At 33.8% G+C, this 24,092-nt stretch overlaps 2 protein-coding genes across 2 annotated transcripts; both read left to right on the top strand.

The window, feature by feature from the left end:
* The first annotated feature begins 336 nt into the window (after positions 1–336).
* On the top strand, positions 337–6,726 carry LOC109209329 (glutamate--glyoxylate aminotransferase 2). Its single transcript, XM_019372591.1, has 14 exons — positions 337–513; positions 1,655–1,854; positions 2,350–2,415; positions 2,498–2,615; positions 3,138–3,219; positions 3,311–3,398; positions 3,565–3,723; positions 4,109–4,282; positions 4,380–4,511; positions 4,903–4,968; positions 5,123–5,187; positions 5,761–5,852; positions 5,940–6,096; positions 6,438–6,726. Exons 2-14 carry the CDS (start codon positions 1,738–1,740, stop codon positions 6,565–6,567), a joined length of 1,446 nt encoding a protein of 481 aa, XP_019228136.1. The 5' UTR covers positions 337–513; positions 1,655–1,737; the 3' UTR covers positions 6,568–6,726.
* A 1,728-nt stretch (positions 6,727–8,454) lies between these two features.
* Positions 8,455–8,796, top strand: LOC109209332. The gene has a single exon (XM_019372594.1). It carries the CDS (start codon positions 8,455–8,457, stop codon positions 8,794–8,796), a length of 342 nt encoding a protein of 113 aa, XP_019228139.1.
* Positions 8,797–24,092: the final 15,296 nt, after the last annotated feature.

The following is a 24,092-nucleotide window of genomic DNA, read 5'->3' as shown; positions in this document are numbered from 1 at the left end:
CTTTTTAACTTGTTTAGGATCACAAATTCTAAAATTATTCAATTTTCTTAAACTCGTACCCGGTGTTCATCTAAATTGGAACGGAGGGAGAAATTTATATTAAAGATTTTGATATTATTTATCTTTGTTCCGAACAAAACGACCCTAGTTGATTGATTGAGTAATAGAAAAAGTAAAATCGTCGTTGGCAAAATGAGGGCGACATCAATATCAAGAACCAAAACCACAATTCTATAGTTTGAAGCAGCACCACGATTTGCTTTATCTCCAAATTTGTGATTGTGTAATAAGTTCAAAAATCTAATGTACAGAATAATCCATTCTACCAATTGTTCAGTGGTTGTGGTTTCACCTTGGAATTTATGTCTTGACACTTGGCCACATATACACATATTATAAAATTATCCTATTTGGCTCACACCCAAAACAATTGCACTTCTCATTTTCACTTCAAACAGAACTGACAGACTTCTCAGTTCTGCACCAGGGCTCAGATAACACTTGGCTCTAACTGTAAGCGATCTCCTCTTCAAGTTGTTTTTTATTTATTTATTTCATGAAAACTTGGTTTCTATATGTGAGAGTCCAATACAAAATTTTATGATTTTTAAAAAGATGGGTATTTAAAGAATTTGTTTATTTTTGTGATTCTGCCTATTCTTTGTGTGTTCTGTTGATGTTTAATTGGATCGAAAAAGAATGCTTACGTACAAAGATTTTTGTCTTTCTTCTATGTGATTTCGTCGTGTTGTGAATATGTGATTGATTTCTCATGCGTTCATATCTAATACTTCTTCATAAAACAGCTTATTTGGGGGAGTTTTATTGGCTAGCATTTGTTTACTTGAAAGAGTTTGTTAATTTCTAATTTTTTAAATGGTGTTGTTGGGGCAGCTTGGGCGCACCTTTACTATTCCACCTTGCTGCCTCCGGGTAACTCTGCCCACTAAGGTTTACGCAGATGCAAATAAATAAATCACCTAGCATTTTTTGTTTGCTTGTTGTAAACAGGGGCGAAGCTGCCCTTGTACAGCGAGAGTCAATTGACACCTCTTTGTCGGAAAATTAGTGTAGATAGGTCGATTTTATAAAAACCTATATATACTATATGTTGAATCCCTTTGCATACTTCACATGTTTACTTCTTTATAATTTGAATTCCCTTAGTGAAAAATCTGGTTGTGCTAATGTGTTTCAACCCTGGCCTTAAGGTCTGCACCCACTTTATTAACCATTAGGTCCAGCCTTGAGTGCGCGTTTGTTAAATTTTGTAAAAGGTCTCTGTTATGATACTTAGTGAATGCAGATATTGATTTGGGTGTGTGTGGTCGCGTGCATTGTTGTTTTGCTAGTTCCCAGCTCATACTATTACTGTTTCCTTTTCAATTAATGTCGCTAAAATTGAAATCATGGACCTACTGATAGATTGTCCATACATTATATGTAACTCGATTGCCACTTTTCTTGCGTATAATATTTTTTGATTGCATTTGGGGTTTTTATATCGGGAAGTTGTGGTATTATAATCATTGGGCTAAGCATTTTGGTCAACGGAGTATCAAGTGATATGTTTAATCTTTTTGGTTTTTGAATTCTTGTTGTTTTGCAGTCATTGTTCCTTTTTACTGCTTATAGTTTCTTCATATAATTGTAGGTTTTGAGCTAAGCTGCTAGACTGCCGGTACGACCATCACTTTGCTTGGAATTTGAACAAAGAGAAAACTCTAATTCCTTATAATGTCTTCTAAGCCATTAGACTATGACAATCTGAATGAAAATGTGAAGAAGTGCCAATATGCTGTCAGGGGTGAGCTGTACCTTCGAGCTTCTGAGCTTCAGAAGGAAGGCAAAAAGGTATAAGTTTTGTCAACTTATTCATCTCTTTTTCCTATAAGAAATTCAACGTTCCAGCATGCACTATGTTTGTTGTCTAATTGACCTCAAATCAGGGAACTATAAGCAAACTTTAGGCAATTGGCAAGATTCTAAGGATTGAATAAGTCACATGTATAGAGCCTGAATTGTTGCCAAATTCCATTTGAATCCCATGGAAATGCATAAGAACTTGAAATTCATCATCTAAACTATCCGGATCTAGTATGTTGAGACCGTACACGCTCTTCTGACATGATGTCACCATTGAACAATTATAGATTAGTAGTGATTAATCTATTCCAGAGTCCTCTGACGAGGAGGAATTTTGTAAATCCTAATGTTTTGTGGGAATCGTCTGAATGAAGACTATTTAGTGGCATGTAACTAGGAAAACACGTCAAAGTATCACATATCTCTTATTTAATTCATCCTAAAGCATGTGTATACTATTTCATTATTCCTGTTATTCTGCAGATCATTTTTACCAATGTTGGTAATCCCCATGCTCTTGGACAGAAGCCACTGACATTTCCTCGCCAGGTTTGTCACAGTTGCTGAATGCCTGTTCTATGAGATGCTTGAGGTTTTTATACATGTATAAACTTTGGACTCTATATATCAGGTCATTGCTCTGTGTCAAGCTCCATTTCTACTGGATGATCCTAACGTGGGATTCTTATTCCCTGCTGATGCAATTGCGAGGGCTAAACATTATCTTGCAATGACTTCTGGAGGTCTAGGTATCCTTTCTCAGATAACCTTTAATTGTCAAATTGCACCTTGTGCTATCACTCTCTTTTCCTCTCTTCCTTTCATGTCAGAAGCTATTCATTTCTTTATTTTCTTTTTGTATTTTAATGATTTTCATATTTTTGTTTCACCGTTTACTCTTTGGTCCTGCTTATAGTTTGTCCATTGTGTTTGTGAAATCTGTAATGTGTTATTTCACATGTAACTTCTTTAGTCTCTGTAATTTCTTATATCCTAAAGGACTACCAACTTTTTATCCCTTGAGAGGTGATAGTTGGATTGTAACTTCGGAACTGTTGATATTAGGGGTTATGAATTGTATCCCTTCCTCAATGCATAAAAGCTAAATTAGACTACAGCCACTTGACTTTGTAACTGAAATCCCTGTCTCACTATTGATCTGTGCTCTTGTTATTGCACTCAATTCCAAGCAGCATAACCGATTTTGGCACAGTTTTGCGACAGTAACTTTTAGCTACGGAATGATGTATTCTATATTGCTGGTCAATTAGGTGCTTACAGTGACTCCCGTGGCACTCCCGGTGTAAGGAAAGAAGTTGCAGAATTCATTGAGAGACGTGATGGATATCCAAGGTTATAGATTGCTCTTTCCATTTTACTTGGTCCTGTTTGATTTCTTCAATTTGATTCCTGAACTGACAGTAGTAGTTATTTTGTTTGACAGTGATCCAGAACTCATATTTCTCACAGATGGTGCTAGCAAAGGTGTGATGCAGATTTTGAATAGTGTCATTCGCGGCCCAAGTGATGGGGTAATTGATAATTTGATATGAATAGCACGGATTTCCTCTTTATATTCTCTTTCTATCTCCCTTCATACATCTGGTTTTAACTTAAGCAGTTCCTTTTTTTAGCACCTCCTGGTCCTATGTTTTACATGCATTATCATATTTTTAATGAGTGCACATTTGTTGCTAGATATTGGTCCCTGTTCCCCAGTATCCGCTATACTCTGCTTCAATACAATTATTAGGGGGTTCTCTTGTGCCATACTACCTTGAAGAGACTGCAAACTGGGGTCTTGATATTAATGACCTTCGCCAATCAGTTGCACAGGCACGATACAAGGGAATAACTGTGAGTATGCTGTACTTCTGCTTTCATATATATGCAGATAAACATGATGTGTGTGTAAATTCTGAGTATAGTTCACTGAAATTCACTTTTATTTGCAACTTTTAGGCTTGGTTGACTTTAAGCACACGTAAGGTTCACCGAAATTCACTTTTATTAGCAACTTTTGGGCTTAGTGGACGTTAAGCACACCTAGGACTGAATACTAGAAATATCTTTAGAAACAGGCGAAACTTAAAATCTATTCTATGGGGACTGGTTCCTTTTACCCGCACAAAAATTTGGATATGGCTGCAAATAAAGGCTGAATTACTTTTCGCTTTTGATATCTTAAAGCATCTTGTGTTTGCGTTTTAATTAGCCATACATTTTTTTTGTTTCTGCCTAGGTACGGGCTATGGTGATTATAAACCCTGGAAATCCCACTGGACAATGTCTTAGTGTGGCAAATCTTAAGCAAATAATTCAATTCTGTCACCAAGAGAGTTTAGTATTACTTGGAGATGAAGTTTATCAGCAAAACATTTACCAAGATGAGCGCCCTTTCATAAGTGCAAGAAAGGTACATGTGTTAAATTTCTGCTTAATGAATTTATTAACCTACCAGTATCTTCAGATCCTACAATGCTCATTTCAAATGTTATTCACCAAATATGAAGGTTTTGTTGGATATGGGCCCACCAATAAGCAAGGAGCTTCAGCTTGTTTCATTTCACACTGTCTCCAAAGGATATTGGGGTGAATGTGGACAGCGTGGAGGATACTTTGAGATGACCAACATTCCTCCAAAGGTTTGTCTTTTGCTTCCAATTCAAACTGTAGGGATAGGAATACGATAGATAATTCTTGCTTTTAGTAAAGTGCTTATCCCTCGGTGCCTAGTTTTGTGTCGTGGTTTACATAAGCAAAACTCTTGTGGTGATAGTTTTGAAGAGATTAGATTGGATCTTTTAACTGGAAATCATTTCATACTATTCACAATGGTGTAGTTTATTTTTATCTTTATAAAAAAAAAAAAGCTATTCACAAGGGTATACGTTATTAAACTTAATGGTCATATTATAGTCTGACAATGTAAGTTTTTCTTGGATTTGGACTTTATGTACCTAACACAGCTTTTTTGGTTTGGAGTCTATGTACCTAAGACAGAGCCTTTCCTTTTTTCGCATTTGATGTTTGCAGTCTGTCGAAGAAATATACAAGGTTGCTTCAATATCGCTCAGTCCAAATGTACCTGGACAGATATTTGTAAGTCAATTTTCACTTGTCTCCTCCGCATAATCTTAATTTGCTTTAAATTGAGCAACATCTTATTTCCAATACCAATCCAACATGTTAGCTCCAGTTTGCCCTGTTTAATTCACATCTGACGAGAAATGTCCCGTTCCTTTGTATCTTACAGATGGGGCTAATGGTAAACCCCCCTAAACCTGGAGATATCTCATATGACCAATATGTCAGAGAGAGGTATGACTTCTGACATCAGTCCTTGACGAAATTCTTGAACTTCTTTTAAGGAATTTAGATATTGACCAAAAAAAAAAAAAAAGAAACTTCATCCTTACCGATGGATTTTGGATATGGACTTTTAAACTAATTGCCCCCTGAGTTGCTCTTATCTTTGAACTAGTGAGTTCTAAAGAAGTTTAAAGTTATAAATACATCTATGACTATAATAATGCATTAGTATGAGACCATTTAAATAAGCAGAACCATTAGAATTGCTATGGTCATTCAAACTTTGTCAAAAGAATGCACTTCTCCCCAACATAACTCCCAGCATTACAATTACATTGGGGTCATTGATCACATTGCAACTTCATGTTTACTCCTAATCGTCTGGAGTCACATACAGTGAATTAAAGTAGGTGGGGATTAAAGTCACATGCAGCCCAATTCACCGCTTTTTCTTCTTCTGTTTTTTGGAAAAACATGGATTTATATCATTATCTTTCTACTGTAATTTCTTTTCATCATTCCGCACATATAGACACACTTCTTCGCTTTTGAATGACGAATATTAGTTCTTTCTAATTGCAGTAAGGGTATCCTTGAGTCATTAAGGAAGAGGGCACACATGATGACTGATGGTTTCAACAGCTGCAGAAATGTTGTTTGTAATTTCACTGAAGGCAAGTCAACAGCTCACTGGATCTAGTTCTTGTGTTCTATCAAATGCCAAATGAGCTCCCACTAACTTTCTGAGGAAATCTTTTCAGGTGCAATGTATTCTTTCCCACAAATACGACTGCCTCCTAGAGCAATAGAGGCTGCAAAGAAGCTTGGGAAAGTTCCCGACGTGTTCTATTGTCTCAGGCTGTTGGAAGCAACTGGCATCTCCACTGTCCCTGGTTCAGGATTTGGTCAAAAGGAAGGGTGAGTTTATTATCCTTTCATATTCAATACCAAAATGCCCTTATATTCATTACATACCTCAGCGTTCTCAGAAACTCCCTTTCCCCCCCTTCTCTCGGGTTTCCTTTGTTTAAGTAGCTGTTAAACCTCAATTGCCCCTCCGTATGTTTAAGCCGTTGCAGCAGCTAAAACCTACATTATATTTTTCAAGTTACGGACCCCACTTATTATGGACGGTTAGTTACTTGTAGTTATTTTGTAGATGAACTGATAGTGTTAAAATTCTTTTACACTGTCCGTCAGTGTGTAGAAGTTAAACTCTGTTATAAGTTTTGGGCTCAAAGAAAAGCTTGTGTATGTAGGGTGTTCCACCTAAGGACAACCATATTGCCAGCTGAAGAAGACATGCCTGCAATAATGTCAAGTTTCAAAAAGTTCAACGATGAGTTCATGGAGCAATATGAAGACCACAAAGGCTATTCCAGGATGTAAAAGGCGTATTTATTGTACTGTATATTGTTTTACAATTACTGCAATTCTCATAAACAAAAAAATTATTGTACACTACTTGACCGTAACCTTTTCCTTCCCCCCCTCTATTTAGCCTTCATTTATGTTATATAAGACTTATTAGATTTACTTTGTGGTGTATAGATTTGCCTCATAAATTTTTCACGTCCATTCTGCATTTAATTGAATTAAGATAGTAATTAAGACCATATTAAAACCTCGTTGACTTTAAATATTGATGGTAACCAATTAGTACTGCGTATACTTTCGTAGACTGTCCTTTTGTTAACTATATATATTTTTCAGCATAATGGAAATGAGATGGATTCAAATTCTAGATACCTATATGTAAAAATAGATCGTAAAATAAATTTTCTTCTTAAATCCAAACTAACATTAACCTAAAGAATTTCAAGTAAAAGGTTTTTGTGGGAAATTAATCTAAATGAATACAGTATTAATTTGCCGAAGTCTGGAAAATTCTGAATTTAACACTTCACATTCGTGTGTAGGACCCAAAGCTACCCTTCTATATGTAAGGAAACTGAAATACATCTAAATTTAGGTGAAATTTATGTATTTGCAGTCAAAAGTTGTATGGCTACGGTTAGACTATGTTATATTATGATTTAGTGGTTTTTATTTTATAAAAAAAAAAAAAAAGATAAAGAGACTTTCTTGATACTTTTGGAAGTTATGTTTTTCAGAAATAACCTTCATGGTTTGTTTTAAGCTAGGTATGTACATAATATGAGTAGTATTAGCCGTGTCAATATTTGTATGTCGCAGTGTTTTCTTAACGTCAAACGATTTTACTAGTAAGAGACACTTCTATTATGGACAAATAAAGCTCTATAAACTCTAAACTTACAATACAAATAAAAAAAGTAAGTAATTTTATTTAAGAGAGGGGCATTGAGTACTTTTTATGTCTAGAGGGCTAAACTACAAGTATTTAATTCTATTGATATCATATAAAACAAAAAGTAACTGAACTATGTCTAGAGCTCATCTATACAGTAAAATTCATTCTACATAAACATAGAGGTCCAAAGCTTTGCATTCAAGAGGAAATACTAAAGTTAAACTGGGATTATAAGCAAACGGTGAAACAATATGTTGGTTGTAGAAAACTCTATTTTCTATTTATTTTATTTATATAATTCTATTGCAATGGCTTTCGAATAATTCATACCCGCATAACTTAACTATTATATTGAGTACCTATTATTTCTTATTTACACAAATATTGAATAACTCCGTTTACAAAAGTTTCATAATTTGACGGCTGAAAAGAAAGTAAACTCGCGCTAAGGAATATAAATAAAGCCAAGACTATCAAATCTTTAAAAAAAAAAAAAAAAAGAACTTTATTCTTTTACCACTGTGACACTGCCCGTGGTCAGGAAATTCTCACGGGCACATTCACTCTTTTTGCTCTCCATGCCTTTAATTAAACCTTTTTTTGTTCTAGCTTTTGTTTAGGTCACGGTTTCCCCGAGTTCTTTTTTCTTCCCCCCTATACTATAATTTTTGTTTCTTTAGGCAATGCAAAATTTATAGTAAAAAAAGGGAACATTAAAACAACAACTTGTTTAATCTTCAACTCACATCCTCATTTATTATTCTCTTTCTTCTTCTTCTTCTTCTTTAAATAAAGGTTCCATAGCTTGAAAAATCAATCTCAAAGACCCTTTTCATATCCCTAAAACCCTTTCTTCTTTCTTTCTCTTCAAGATTTTTGAGAATATATTCTCTTCCCAATACAAGGGAACACAAGAAATCTTTTTATCTTCTTCTTTTTAGCTTTTCATCTTCTATATATAGGAACCCAAAATTTTGATTCTTATATCAAATATTAATTAATTAATGGGATTTTCGAAAAAGCCAACTAGTCATCATCCAATGGATGGAAATATAAAAGAGTCAGAAAGCAAAGGATGGATCATTGCAGGAATTACATTAAGGAGTCCATTGAAGCCCATATTCACAACCAAGAATAAGAACAAACATGTTGAAGAAGAAGAAGAAGAAGAAGAAGAGTTTTCGACTACTCCAACGTACGAAGAATCAAGGTTATCATCAAAAAAGTTAATATGTCCACCTGCTCCTAAGAAGAGAAAAACTTCTTCAAGGTGTAACTATACTAGGGAATTCTTTCAACCCCCACGAGACTTGGAGTCTGTTTTTATACGCAGAGTTGAATTTTGAATTAAGCATGATTAAACTCATTTTAATCTAATTATTTTGTTTTCAGTTTAGTCTCTCTTTCTTATATTCAAATTAGTACTTACCTAGCCTAGCTTAATTCTCATCTGGTTTGGTTTCCACGATTTCGTGTATACAAGGTTCTCTATGTATAAATAAATAAGATGTTAATTTCATTTACGTACTATATTTCAGCCTCGTTCCCACTTTATGTTGAATTATTATTAGTTTAACACTTTATCCAAATACTTTTAAATACTTAAAAGTGTCTTTCAATTATTTACGAAACTAGCCTTAAGATATCGCGCGCTGCGCGTATACCGTATGAGCATAAAGTTTTAGAAAACTGTATAGTATATATTATATTAAAATTAAAAGAAATTTAAAGGAAACGTATAATTTTTTACAAAAATAATGAAGGTTGATAAAAAATAAAAATATGCCCCATATAGAAGTACTCACCATCTCAAAAATATACTCTACTTATATAATTTTGTTATTCAACTTCATAAATTATCATGTTTCTATTTATAATACTTCCTCTTTAGTCTTTAGACATGTATTTTGTGTGTACTTTATATCAATGAGGTCACAATTTTTAAAAATTATTTAAAATTTATTACACATTGTTCTTGTGTAACAAAAAAGTCACTTATTAATTATGGACCGGAGGGAGTAACTCAGTTCTTTTGTTGCCTTCTTCCTCCATGCTTTTTGCACCAAATCAAAAGAAAAGGGAAGAAAACAAGAATTATGTTATCTTTTTTTTCTTCTTCATCAAAATTATAACAGCAACTGGTACTATTTCTCCTTGAGCTTGAAAATGAAGGTAGATACATGCACATGCAAGTCAAAATGACGATATATGTTGAAAAAGACGTTATATATATATACACGCTGATAATGTAAAGATTTTTTACACAATCATTATAATTTAACCTATTAAAGTATATTAAGATAATATTTTTATCAAATTATTAATGAATTCAAGCTTATCATCTCCTAAGTAGAGTTGATTATGTAAATATTCTTTTACAATGATTAAACTCATAGTGTGGAAATTGAAAGCCCTTTATATATTCTTTCACTTTCTTTTTCCCACAAGGTATGAGATGCTGGCTGTTGGAACAAAACATTAATAGATGCTTTAAAGCTGATTGACTATGACAAACCTCTCACATATACAGTAAAAAAAATTAGCCTTTAATTTGTACTATCTGTCATTATCTTGTTTATTTTTTATTTATTTATTATCACACATGCACAACAATGACTGCCATTCACTCATCTAGGGCTCTACTCAGTTTAGGGTAGTGGGAAGTTTCTCTGTGGTGCTTTTGCCATAATTAAGTTTTGAAACCAAAAGACAAATACATATCAAAGTGTATGGGCCATTAGATAAGAATCCTAGGTAAACTTATTTTTTAAATGCTAAATTATTCATATTTCTCCCCCATTCACTCTATAGAATTTGTTTTTCATTATCTCATGATATCACGTCTTTTATAAGGATTAAGTTTTTATATTTTGATAATGTGAATTCAACTTTTCAAATATTATCAGTAAATTTCCATCTGTAATGAAGAGTAATGTAGTTATCATTTTTATTAAGTTATCTAGTAAATACTTTTTGGTACGTAAAGCTTAAAAGTCTTATAATAAAACTTTCGATAGTACAAAATAAGTTTCTCGAAATCGTGTCACTTTCAGAACTTTTTGTATATATATATATATATATATATATATATATATATATATATATATATATATTGTCAGAGCTTTGACATTATATAATCTAAGCTAACGCCGTTTGCAAACAAGATAATTGGAGAGAGAGAGAGATTGATTAATTAGAGTTTGGTACCTTTATCTTTTTAGGCTTAGATATACAATGACCTCTACTTTAACATACTAAATTAATTGTACTGTACTATCGTCATGTTTTTGATTTGTTAATGGAATATTAATACAAAATGGCAGTAAAATACACCATTAATTAGTTAAATAAGTGGGAATATTGAGACGGATCAAGTTGAGCATAATAATTCTTTTGATAAAATACTGGTTTATGGACGAGGGGGAGTTCACCTAATATAAGGCTTGTCAATTTGTGTACACCAATAAACAAAGAATTCTTGGGATTAGAGACAATGAAGAGGCAATTGTTTTTCGACACGTATTCAGAAAAAATAGTGCTATGTATTTTATTGTACGTGGCATGTAGTGAGCTCTCATTATTGGGGCTTAAAGATAAGATTGTGAAGTCTTTTGAATTTTGATGCAATTATTGGAGACAAGCACATGAGGGGAACTTCTGATATGCTTGACATTAATTAATTACTTACATTAGTTTTTAATTTATTTAGTGAGCATTAATTTTTGAGTCATTCTTCAGCCTCAATAGAATGTAATACTACTGGCCTTTTTTGGCTAATGCAAAGAAGAAATGCAAGTGTGTATTTTCTTTTTTTATTTTATTTTTTATTTTTATGAAGACAACCAAGTAAAAGGGAAAGGAAGGTAAGTTAATGTGTAATATGGTATTGGGGTTTACACGTGAAATTAAAGGTTTATTTTTAGAATTAAATTTTGAGAGAACAAAGTGATTAAACATGCTGAATAATAGTCTAGGAAAGTCTGCCTGAAATTGTTGGAGGAAAGAACCATTTCAAACTTAACTTCAATTAATATTTTTTTCAAATACACATAAGTATAACATTTTTATGTCCAAATGCCTACAACTTAAAATCGTAATAAATAAAGTGAAATTGATACAACTGTTGTTGGTCAAGTATTTTCTCTAATAATATTCCTTATACGACAATTCTTATGTCATCAATCATGCCATTGTTGAGTACTGCTGCAAATTTCTTCACTGTATTTTCCGTTAATTAATTTTTTTCTCAAATTTCCTTAGGAAGTACACTACACGTACGTCCAATCTCATAGTCATGCCATTGCATGTGAATTCTACTTTCTAGCATAATGCTTTACCTTTTTTTTGTTAGTTTTTATTCTTTTTCATTTCCCTACAGCCAATATCAACTCCTGATGAAACCTTCAGTTCTTGTCTGTATATATCAGACACCCCAGCTGTGAGTATATGAATGGCAGGTAGAATATTCCTTAGTAGTTGAAATATTTAACAATCTGAAAGTAGAGGTTTATTTTCTAGTTTTGGTCTTATATGTGGTGTTCCCAATACTGGCCGTACAATATGTAATTGTTGATATTGTATTTATTAATAATTGTGTATACGGTCAAAATTGGGCCTACCCGATTTTGCTACTTGATCGAGACAAGGGAGTTGCGTTGGGGATAACCTCGTAATGAATCAGGCCCGAGCTCGAAGATGAGGCATCGAGTCCAAAGATCGAAGTGTCCGTCGGGACCGAGGCCAGCAGCAGTCGAGACTAAGTACAACCGAATTCGAGTGAAATGCAATAGCGAAAAGGTGAGATATCCGTAACCGGTCGGAGATCACGGCGGAAAACTCGAAACGCGTCAATCTACGGCGGTTAATAAGATGTTAATATGGTTTCCTACTATAATTATAAATGCACCTTATTTAGGACTCCTCTATTATATAAAGAGGGATCCCACTCATTTGTAAGGATCATTGTTCACTGATAAGAAATTAAGAATATATACACTCGTTACTTTCCTGCTATTTCACTTACTGTTTATCAAAGTTGCTTCATCATTTACTATTCCACCTCGAGACTATCCCGAATCGAGGTCGAGACCTGGCTAGCATACTGGTTTGATTTATTTTATTCTCTAATTCATTCATTTATTTTCTTGCTTGCCAATTGGTATTGAACGAAATCACATATCCTTAAAACCACAAAATAAATTTAATTGTTATTCAAATTTTAGGGTAAACAAATTGGTACGTCCACGGTCGAACATGTGATAAGATATTTAGATAAATTCCTCTCCCCAATCAACATCTAAAAGGTGGAAGCAAAGGACCATAGTATTACTATGCAGCTCAACTATTCAACTTCCAATTAAGGACCACTTTTGCTCACAATCGAGCTAAATTGCATTAATGCCATTGATTTTTGGGTCAGGGGCCTGCCCATTGAAATTACATATATCTACATTGGAACTAACGGAACGCCCAACGGGCCATTACAATGTGGTTTTGACACAGTTATCCATAAAAACAAAACTATTTATTTTTGTCTATCCATTTATTTTCTCCATTACAATCGGCAAATGCAGGCCCATATCGTGGTCCTTCAATCGCAGCTATATTTAAAGGAGAGTCGACACAAATCTTTTTATCAACTTTAAACATACACTAATTTGTTGCTTCATGAAATATTTAGAAAAGCATACATCTGCATAAAATAGGAAAACTATAATAAAAAATTAGATTAAATGTTGACCAATACATCAAGATTATCATATAAATATTCTATCAATTGTTGTTAGAGGCGGATCACAAGCGCTCCAATTTAATATAGGATCTTCACATAAATAGACCGTCAAATTCATTGTTAACTTTTTTAACAGGATACATATATTATATATTCAGTGTCTATTTTTTAATTTAAGTAATTGAGTGGGCGAGTTAATTCTTCTTTAATATATTAATAATTAAATGGGGAAATGTTCCATGGAGACAAAGTTGCTCAATTTTGGTATTATACATGGATAATACCGAACTATGATTCTTGTTGAATGTGATATTTAACGGACAATGATAACAACCTTTAAGCCTATATGGGTTAAATACTAATAAAATTAAACTACTTTGTACATTGCACTCTCATGCTTGCCTCCATTTATAGGTTTACTAGTTTGGGACACGCGCATTGCGTGCGTATTTCATGTCAATAAGTAAAAAGAATTTAAGCAATCACATAAGATTGTTAAAAATGTGTTTGATTTATAAAAAATAAAAAAAGTGTAAGTTCTTGCAATGATAAACGGCGATGACCTATGAGAAAATTAAACACCCTCCTAATGCAAGATTAAATACTCAAGATTATCCAATTTTAAGAAGATGAAACGATATTTACTAGTACTTTATTAAGATGGCTTGTGTGAATTTCTTTTCATATATTTTATAGTAACAAATGTATGTTACAGTATTTAATTTCCTCTCAAATATTTGGTTAGGATGATTAACTCAATCAACAAGGTTTTCATTTTTCCAGGTTGAAGAATGAACTGATCTAGTAGGATAAACTTATCTAGTACTGCCCATACTTATTTCTTCCCACTTTTTCTCCTAGAAAATCTCTAAACTTGATAAATTTAATGAAGAACATTAAAGGTTAGTGCCTTAATACATCCCTTATGACCACTCTTTTAGAGTATTCGCGTGTTGCACATGTGTTCCATGTAATAATTACAAAATTTGTAACCTAAATAATAAATTTTAATTACTCATATACTGTTATAAATAGAATTATATTTATGGTGAATGTCTATATTTAGAGAGATTCTAGGGTTCATTGCTTGGTGGGTAAGTCACCCTCTCCCTATAAATAGAGGGTTCTATTCCTTTGTAATTCATCCCAACCCAATAAGAATTCTCTCTCTCTACTCTTTTCTGTAATACTCTTCTTCTTCTTTTATTGTTTCATAACACGTTATCAGCACGAGACTCTAACCAATTGAGTAGAAGCTTTCGGATTGAGCATAATGATTGTCAATTGTTCCATGAACTTCCTTCATGATTAAATTCTGGATTTAAGGTGAGTATTTTACTTTATTTTTCTCTTTTAAATTCTTAAAACTCTATAATTTGATTTTATATACAAGCAAAGACAACAAAGTTTGATTATAACTCTAATGGAGTTTGTAAGAAATTATAACCACCTGAAGTGGGAAAATTTCTATGTCTTGCCATGATCAAAGTCATGTATGATCGTGAGCACAAGAAGTGAAAACCCGTCCCATTGAATTTGCTCCATTCTCATTCCCTTAAGAGAATGTGATAGCAGTATGTGATAAGTCTGAAAGAAGACAAAATTATTACTATGAATGTATCAATGGATGTGAACGTGGCAATAGACGAAATTATAATCGTCATCATTGTGATAATGAGAATAATAAGGATTCTCAAAATAATCCTTCACTCTGTGAAAGTAATATTTGTCATTGATTTGACATGAGATTTTATAAAGCACATATAGATGATTATGGTCCATTCAGGATGTGAATGTGACAACATCTGATTTAAGAATACATATTCATTTTTGGAAGAATATGAGCGTGCTAGTGATATATACCACACTCACCTCTAGAAGGAGGTTTGAGAGGAAATAAGAAAATAATGTCATTATTACGGCATAACTGGTCATTGGTCACGTACTTATTGTACGCCAAAATATTTTGGCATTGTGATTATTAAAAGACAGCGGTAATGCAAGAAACAGAACTTGCATATAATTTTGACCATAACCATAATGGTATAACTTTCTCTTTAAAAGAGATATTCACCATATGGATGTTGATGAATATGTGGTAGTACAAAATTAATTGAGAGCTCTAGAAGAGCCAATTATACTATTTTGGAAAAAATTAATTATCAATAAGACGTTGTGTTGTAACAAGTCTCAAAGAAATTTATTGAGTTTCTAAAGTATTCGCGAAAGCGGTTGGTCATATTGAGACTATAAATAAAGGAAATATTTAATATCTTCTACTACCACAACTTGTAGCGGGGTAATATGTATGTGAAAAGCTACCCGCTTTATTCTCCAATTTGTACTACACAAACAAAAGAATACCACAATAAAGTGGATGTTTATTGATATAAAAACCCATATCATAATAAACTTGGAGTTTATTGATAATTGCACACGTCATGGTGTAAATCTGAACTTTATCAATATTGATAATTTATCCAGTTGGCATAATCAGTTTAGCCATATCAATTTAAGCATGATGTGCAAAAATAAAAGAGAATTCACATGGGTAAATATTAAAGAACTAGAAAGTTCTTTACGAATTCTCTTATGTTGCATGTTCTCATTAATTAATATACCAACTAAAATTGGGATTGAATCCCATGAATGCTGGAAATATTAAAGGCGAATATAGGCCCATTCACCTGCCATGTATACCACATAAGATGCATCTATGAGATGGTTACATGTGCGATTATTAATAACCCGCAACATGGTGTTTTGCGAGGTAACTTGCTCAATAATTTAATTTCGAGCATAATTTCCAGATTTTTTATTCAAGAAGTTCATCTTGATAAGTTGGTTTACATCACAGTTGGGTTAGCAAAATGATTTATTAAGTGTCTCTACTTAATTGCTAAACAATTACTTATGAGAACAAAGTTATCTATATCAGTTTGATATACGTTATATACCAAAGTATATTATTTTCTCCCCTCACAAGTGGTTCGGGGTCAGGAACCAAATAATTCCATCTTATTATTATTGATGTGCGGTGTATATTTTGATTAACACCATAACGCACAAAGATGATGAAGCAAGTTAGTTTTCTAACATGATGGAGAGAGATGATAACATTTGAGAAAAAGTTACGCGGAATGAATTATCATTTGTACATCTAGATCCTCGACTAAAATAATATGAACTTGAAGTTCATAAAAAGATAATTCATTTGCAATATATTGCAAAGCATGCTAGACGCATTTGCTGGCCCAAAGAAAGTAACTATATTCTCATTGCAAATGCTCATATTAAGTCCTAGAAGGACAAAGTCTATGGTACGCTTAAAGCGTATGGACAAATCGGTTTCAAATAAACTTCTTGATAAAGAAGATGAGCAAATGATCTAAATGATCATAATAAGGAGGCAAGTGATCTAGAAGACACATGACATAACACTTCATAAAATCTCATGAGAGATTCAGGTACCTGAATACATGAATGAAGAGATCTCTATGTTATGTCTTTATATAAAATGTTCGTCGACGACATCTATGATACCGCTAAATATATATGAGGATCTTAAGTCTGGAGAAACAATTCAAATAGAATTGGTTTCATATGAAAGACATGTAGTTTTGGACTTGCAGTTCAAACACTTGAAAGTATAAAGTCAATGGTATGTGCAATCAGTTTTCGATATCTTATATGTCTAGCATGACATGAAAACTTGATATGCATATAAAGTCTATTACATGGCTTATATGACTTAACAATCCCTGAAGGATTTGAATTGCTTAAAGCATATAGAATTCATGGTCATGAAGTACTACATCCTAAGTGCAATTTGTGCTTATATGTATCTTGCTATAACTATAAGCATGATAATATGATAGCGAGAATCTCTATGGAGATATTGAAGAGCCATTCCATGACATTATATGAAGACATTATATATCTATCAAGAATGATGATTTCAAGGTGAAATAAATTTGTTCAAGTTAATATGGCTGATATTATTTATCAAATATCTACCAACGATCTTTTGAAGATGGTGCACAAGATTGAAATGCAAATGCTTAAGGATGCGAATTGATGCTCTCATCAGGGGGAGTTAATACGCGTTGTACTCTTTTTTCCTTACAAGGTTTTGTCCCACTGGGTTTTCCTTGCAAGGTTTTTAACGAGGCAACCAAAAGGCGTACTGTTAGATATGTGTACTCTTTTTCCTTCTCTAGAATTTTTTTTCCACTGGGTTTTATTTTAGTTAAAGTTTTAACGAGGCACATTATCTGTTGAATGGACATCAAGGGGGAGTGTTATAAATAAAATCACACATATGGAGAATGTCTATATTTAGAGAGATTCTAGGGTTCATTGCTTGGTGGCTAAGTCACCCTCTCCCTATTAATAGAGGGTTCTATTCCTTTGTAATTCATCACAACCCAATAAAAATTCTCTCTCTCTACTCTTCTATGTAATACTCTTCTTCTTCTTTTATTATTTCATAACATATACATTTATTTGAACTATAAAAATATAAAAATAGAAGCGCAAATGGTAAGCATCCTCGCATATTGGTCTCTGTTGAAGGATGCTAAAGAAATATTTAATATATTGACCGACTTTTTCTTTATATTGAAAACAATTATTTCGATTAATTCATCTTTTTGCCTTTTTTTTTTACTTCAAAGGGGAATGAAGTGGTTACCGTTTTATATTATATACTGTGTATCCTACTTTAAATCAGAAACTTAGACCCGCAAATGTAAACCTAAGGTAATCAAATTAAGTTATTGTAATGCAATTGAGGAAGTCATACTTGATATTTGTAACTCTATGATCTCATCTTCCTCAAGATTTTTCTCGTGATTGCTAAATAAAGTGAAGATGTGAGACCTGTTCTATTATTATTCCCAGATCATAGTACAATGAAGTTGAAAGATCAAACGCATGCCTTAATAGATATACAAAGATCAAAATTATTTAGATATAAAAAAAAGGATTTTATGTCCTGTAATTAAAAGAGAACGACCATGCCTACTTCATAAATCAAAGCAAAGAGCATCATTATAAGTATTAGAGCAGAATAATCACTTAAGTAAGATAAATAAACAATAACTAAAGCGATTCAGAATACATGGCAGATTGAAGGCATGCAAGGTTTGTAAGGAAAATGAGTAGATAATATTGACTAAGAACAAGAAGGAAAGAAGAACAACTTATCAAAAATATTGTGTCGTGGCAAGCCACTGCCTTGAAAGCGATTTCGGCCCGACTAGGTGCAAATCGTTAAGACCGGTCGCTCCCAAGGTCCCACAGCACCTCCAAACACGTGCACTCGTGGTTGGAAGTTTAGAATTTGCACAAAACAGTTGCCCAGGAAGAAAAGAAGATGAAGGTATTTTATGTGTTGGATAATTCACAAAGAAGACTAGGAAGAAAGGAATGATTAGCTAGATAAATTCTTGGTTAAGAATTGAGTGATTATGATGGCTAATTCATAACCTATTTATAGGAAATTAAGGAGGTTGCATGTATGACAAGTGTCGAGAGACTTTTGACACTTGTCCCATTATGTTAGTCCACTTGGCTCCAATATTGACAAGTGTATCTTGTCTTCCATGCATGAAGACATTTGGCTCCAATTGACAAGTGTATCTTGTCTTCCATGCATGAAGACGTTTGGCTCCAATATTGACAAGTGTATCGTGTCTTCCATGCATGAAGACATTTGGCTCCAATATTGACAAGTGTATCTTGTCTTCCATGCATGAAGACATATGGTAGATTTGCATAGCCATTTGTCAAAGCCATTCAACACTTGGCTTTAAGGCTTCATGCAAAAGGCCACTTGGAAATAGATAGGACATTTGAAAAATAAAAAACTCATGGCTATTGGTTGTAAATGGAATTTCAAAAAGAAATTTTTGATTTTGCATTATGAATAATTCCAACAATGCCCCACTAATGCAAAAACAAAAATAGAACAATTCTGGGCAAAAGAAGGAACATGTACTTAAGTGTTAATATCTTTCGATTTGAATTGACACGTAGTGAAATGAGGCAACAACTAACATCCACAAAATGAAGTACTCTTGAACTGAATGGACATTAGCTGAGACCCCCACAACACATACTATATCCTTAATCTTATGCAAATTTTGCGATACTAACAAAGTGCTTTTATGGTCATGCACATACCTTGGGTCTCATGAGTGCTCTAGAAAGGCATCCCAAGTCTTTCATAAAAGGCGACCGCACCTTTATACTCACGTAGGTGATTCCATCAAGTCTATCTACATATAGACTACCTTAAGGCTATGGAATCATAAAGAGCACAATAAGCTCAACCTTATAAAGCACTACCACACGCCATAGGGATAGGAAATGTAGTGCATATTGAGGTCTTATATGGCTTCGTTTGACCACAAACGGGTATCCACCATACTTCCTCAATCCATGGGCTTTAGCCCCATCCCCCTTGACGTTTCAAGGATAACTCTCCTTGCCAAACCCTTGGTTAAAGGATCCGCCAAATTTCTTTCGGATCTTACATATTTCAAGGAACTGACACCATGTTTCAACAACTGTTTTACCGCACCATTCATAATGCGGATATGTCTTCTTTTTCCATTGTACACACTATTTTTGGCAATTCCAATTGTTGCCTGTGAGTCGCAATGTAGAGAAACTGGTGAAGTTTGTCTTCCCCACAAAGGCACGTCTGCCAATAGGTTTCTCAACCACTCGGCTTCTTGCCCTACCAACTCAAGAGCAATGAATTCAGACTCCATAGTAGATCGTGCTATACAAGTCTGTTTTGAAGACTTTCATGAAATGGCACCTGCACCCAAAGTGAACATATAGCCACTAGTGGAGCTAACTTCATCATTGTCAGTAACCTAGTTTGCATCACAAAATCCTTCTAAAACAGCAGGAAATTTATTAAAATGCAAACATCAATCCATAGTACCTCTCAAATATCTTAGCAAATGACGAAGAACATTCCAGTGTTCACTACTAGGGTTGTGAGTATATCTACTCAATCTACTAACATCATAAGCAATATCAGGTCGTGTATAATTCATGAGAAATATTACACTACCAATTATCTTAGCATACTCAGTTTGAGAAATACTAGATTCCTTATTCCTTTTCAAGTGTATGCTAGGATCATAAGGAGTTCTCACAGGTGCTACATCAAAACAATTAAACCTTTTCAACATTTTTTCAATATGATGAGACTGAGACAATGAAAAACCATTAGAAGTTCTTTTGATTTTAACCCCTAAAATCACATCTGCTTCTCCAAGATCTTTCATTTCAAATTTAGAAGACAAAAAATTTTTAGTCTTATTAACAACATTCACATTAGGGCCAAAGATTAACATGTCATCCACATACAAAAATATAATAATACAATCTGATCCCATCATTTTCGAATAAACACAAGTATTAGATGCATTAATAAAAAACCATTATCCACTAATGTGCTATTAAACTTTTTATAGCATTGCTTAGGTGCCTGCTTTAGACCATACAAAGACTTTCTCAATTTGCATACATTATTCTCCTGTCCTTGGATCATAAATTAGATTGAGACATATAGATTTCTTCCTCTAAATCACCATTTAGGAAAGCCGTTTTAACATCCATTTGATGTATTACCAAATTATGAATAGCGGCTACAGCAACAAGAGTTCTAATAGTCGCTATCTTAGTCACAGGAGAATAAGTGTCAAAGTAATCAATATTTTTCTTTTGATTAAAACCCCTAATAACAAGTCTAGCCTTATATTTCTCAATTGTACCGTCAGGTCTCAATTTCTTCTTAAATATCCACTTGCTACTTATAGGTTTACAACCTTTAGGCAAATCACACAAGTCCCAAGTATGATTAGAAACTATAGAGTCTAATTCACTTTTAATGGCCTCGTTCCAAAAACTAGCATCTATTGACCTCATTGCTTCACTATATGTCTTAGGGTCTTCTTCTATTAAATAGATTGACACTAATTCATCACTCAAAATATCAAGATCAATATTTTCAGTCAAGAAAGTAGTAATAAAGTCAGGACCAAAGCTAGCTTCAATTCTACGCCTCTTGCTTCTTCTAAGGTTAGTTTCATGCTCATTAGCAGTAACACTAGAAGAAGGCACAATATGAGAATTAACAGGCATAAATGTAGAAGCATTATTAGTCACATCACTAGGCATATTATTTTTCAATGGAAAAACATGCTCAAAAAATTCTGCATCTCTAGATTCACAAATAGAACTATCATTCAAAGACATAAATCTATATGCAGCACTATTTTGAGCATAAAATAGCATTAAAAGTCTTGGGTCCAACAGTTACTTGTTTAAAATCAGGTAGACCAACCTTAGCCAAACACCCCCACACTTTCAAAAATTTTAAGTTAGGGGCAAACCCTTTCCATAACTCATATGGAGTTTTATCTAACTTCTTATGAGGGACTTTATTAAGAACATAGCATGCAGATAAAACAGTTTCCTCCCACATATTATCAGATAAACCCGAACTCAAAAGCATAGAATTCATTATTTCCTTAAGGGTTCTATTTTTCCGTTCGGCTACACCATTTTGTTGGGGAGTATAGGGAGCAATAATTTCATGTACAATACAATTTTCCTCACAAAAGGCTTCTAGAGTATTAGTACTATATTCACCACCCATGTCAGACCTAAGTTTCTTGATTTTTCTATCTAATTGATTCTCTACTTCTGCCTTGTATTTTAAAAACATGCTTTCAACTTCATCTTTTGACTTAAGAAGATATACCTTACTGTATCTAGAAAAGTCATCTACAAAGGTGATGTAGTATTTCTTTCCACCTTTACTAACAGTGTTTTTGAAATCTGCTAAGTCTGAATGTACTAGTTCAAGCAATTATGTTTTTCTACTAGTTACATTCTTAAAAGGCTTTTTGGTATGTTTTGCTTCTACACAAACAGGACACTTAGAAAAATTAGCAACATTAACTGCAGGAATTAATTCCATTTTTCTAAGTCTTTTAATAGAAGCAATATTAACATGACCTAGTCTACCATGCCACAAATCAATAGACTCAGCAATATAAGCAGAATTGAACGTACTAGCATTATTAGTAATCTCTTGAGCGATGTTCAACACAAATAAACCCCCACTAAGGTAACCCTTCCCAACAAAGTCTCCCCCACGAGAAATAACAACTTTATCAGATTCAAAAACAAGTTTAAGACCTACCTTGTTGAGAAGCGCACCAGAAACTAAGTTTCTACGAAGGGAGGGTACATAGAGAACATTGTTCAAAGCTAAAGTTTTTCCAGAAGTTAATTTAAGAAGAGTTTTTCCTTTACCCATAACTCCAGCTGTAGTGGAGTTACCCATGTAGACACACTCGCCATCAGTAGATTCCTCAAAGTCGTGAAACAACTCTTTGTTGGGGCAAAGATGCCTTGAAGCGCCCGTGTCCAGTATCCAGTAAGTCTTGTTAGCTACCATGTTTTCCTCAACAACCACAACAGCAATGACATCACCACCCTCAGTAAGGTTGGCTTGGACTGGAGATTTTCCTCCATTCTTTGAGCTTTGTCCTTGTCTCTGGTTGCACTGAAAAGCCTTGTGACCAATTTTGCCGCAGACATAGCAAGGTCCTTTCGACTTTTGAATATGGCCTCCGGCTTATTGAAGTAATTGTGCTTCTTCACATGTCCTTTCTTCTGTTTTCCTTTAAACCTGTCTTTCACAAAAGTACTAGAATATTCCACAAGGTTAGCTTTAGAAGAATTAAGAGAGAGAGATTTCATCTTATCCTTAAGCCGTTCAGACTCCTCATCTTTGAGTTTGCTTCCTCAGTCCTCATGTGACTGATTAGTTCTTGAAGAATTAAGTTTTTCTTCTTGTGTTTTAGTTGATTCCTGTAATCATTCCAGGAAGGTGGAAACTTTTCAAGCAAAACATTAGCCTGAAGAATCTCACACATATCCATGCCCTCGTTCAAAACATCAACAGTTAAGTTTTCATACTCGTGAACCTGTTCCATGATTGGCTTATCATCAACCATCTGAAACTTGATCCACTTTCCAACGACATACTTCTTTTTTCCTACATCATCAACACCATATTTCTTCTCCAAACTGTCCCATATGACTTTAGCAGATTTATAATTTATAAACAAATCAAAGAGAGGGTTAGTCATATGGTTAAGCAGATGTTCGCTTACTGTTTTATTATCCTTTTCAAATTTCTTCTTAGCAACATCATCAGCAACAACAATATTAGCAGCATTAGAACTATTAGCAACAATATCAGCAGGAGGATCGTTAAGCAAAACATAATCAAGTTCTAATTGTTCAAAGAAAATTAAAAGTTTCTGGGACCAACGCTTATAATTATTTCCATCTAAAGGATCAAGCTTTGAGAGATTAGGAAGTGTTTTATTCAAAGTGGTGGCCATTAGTCAATATTATATGTAAAATCGCTTTCAAGTTGTAAGGAAAATGTCACGAACCGGACTTCCCAACCCTTAACTACCTTTAGCATTAACCAATTTACTACCTTTAACAATTATCAGTAATATCATGAAAACAGCGGAATAAAGTAAATAAGCGGAAGTCTTAGATTAAAGAAACTGAACAACAGTGCGGAAACTCAACCTAAATCTCTACCCAAGAACTGGTGTCACATACTCACGAACTACTAAGAGTGCTAAATACAACCATCTGAAAGAAAATATAACTGTTCGTCTCGAAATACATGAGATAACAGACTAAAATAAAAGATAGAAGAGACGTCGGGCCTGCGGATGCCTGCAAGGCTACCTCGGTGTCTCGTGGACTGAAGGTCGGCTCCTTGACTACTGCTGCGCACCGTAAGCTGCTCCGACACGTGGATCTGTGCAAAACGGCACAAAGTGTAGCATC

The sequence above is a fragment of the Nicotiana attenuata genome, unplaced genomic scaffold, assembly GCF_001879085.1.
Source record: "Nicotiana attenuata strain UT unplaced genomic scaffold, NIATTr2, whole genome shotgun sequence".
Lineage (NCBI taxonomy): Eukaryota > Viridiplantae > Streptophyta > Magnoliopsida > Solanales > Solanaceae > Nicotiana > Nicotiana attenuata.
The sequence above is the reverse complement of the archived record's forward strand: the minus strand, read 5'-3'. Positions and strand labels throughout refer to the sequence as shown.

Excerpts from the sequence above, each read along its gene's own strand:
- LOC109209329 (XM_019372591.1), top strand. The coding sequence starts at position 1,738 with ATGTCTTCTAAGCCATTAGACTATGACAATCTGAATGAAAATGTGAAG. Across the intron at positions 4,512-4,902 it reads TGACCAACATTCCTCCAAAG|TCTGTCGAAGAAATATACAA; the intron begins GTTTGTCTTTTG and ends TGATGTTTGCAG. Across the intron at positions 4,969-5,122 it reads ATGTACCTGGACAGATATTT|ATGGGGCTAATGGTAAACCC; the intron begins GTAAGTCAATTT and ends TGTATCTTACAG.
- LOC109209332 (XM_019372594.1), top strand. The coding sequence starts at position 8,455 with ATGGGATTTTCGAAAAAGCCAACTAGTCATCATCCAATGGATGGAAAT.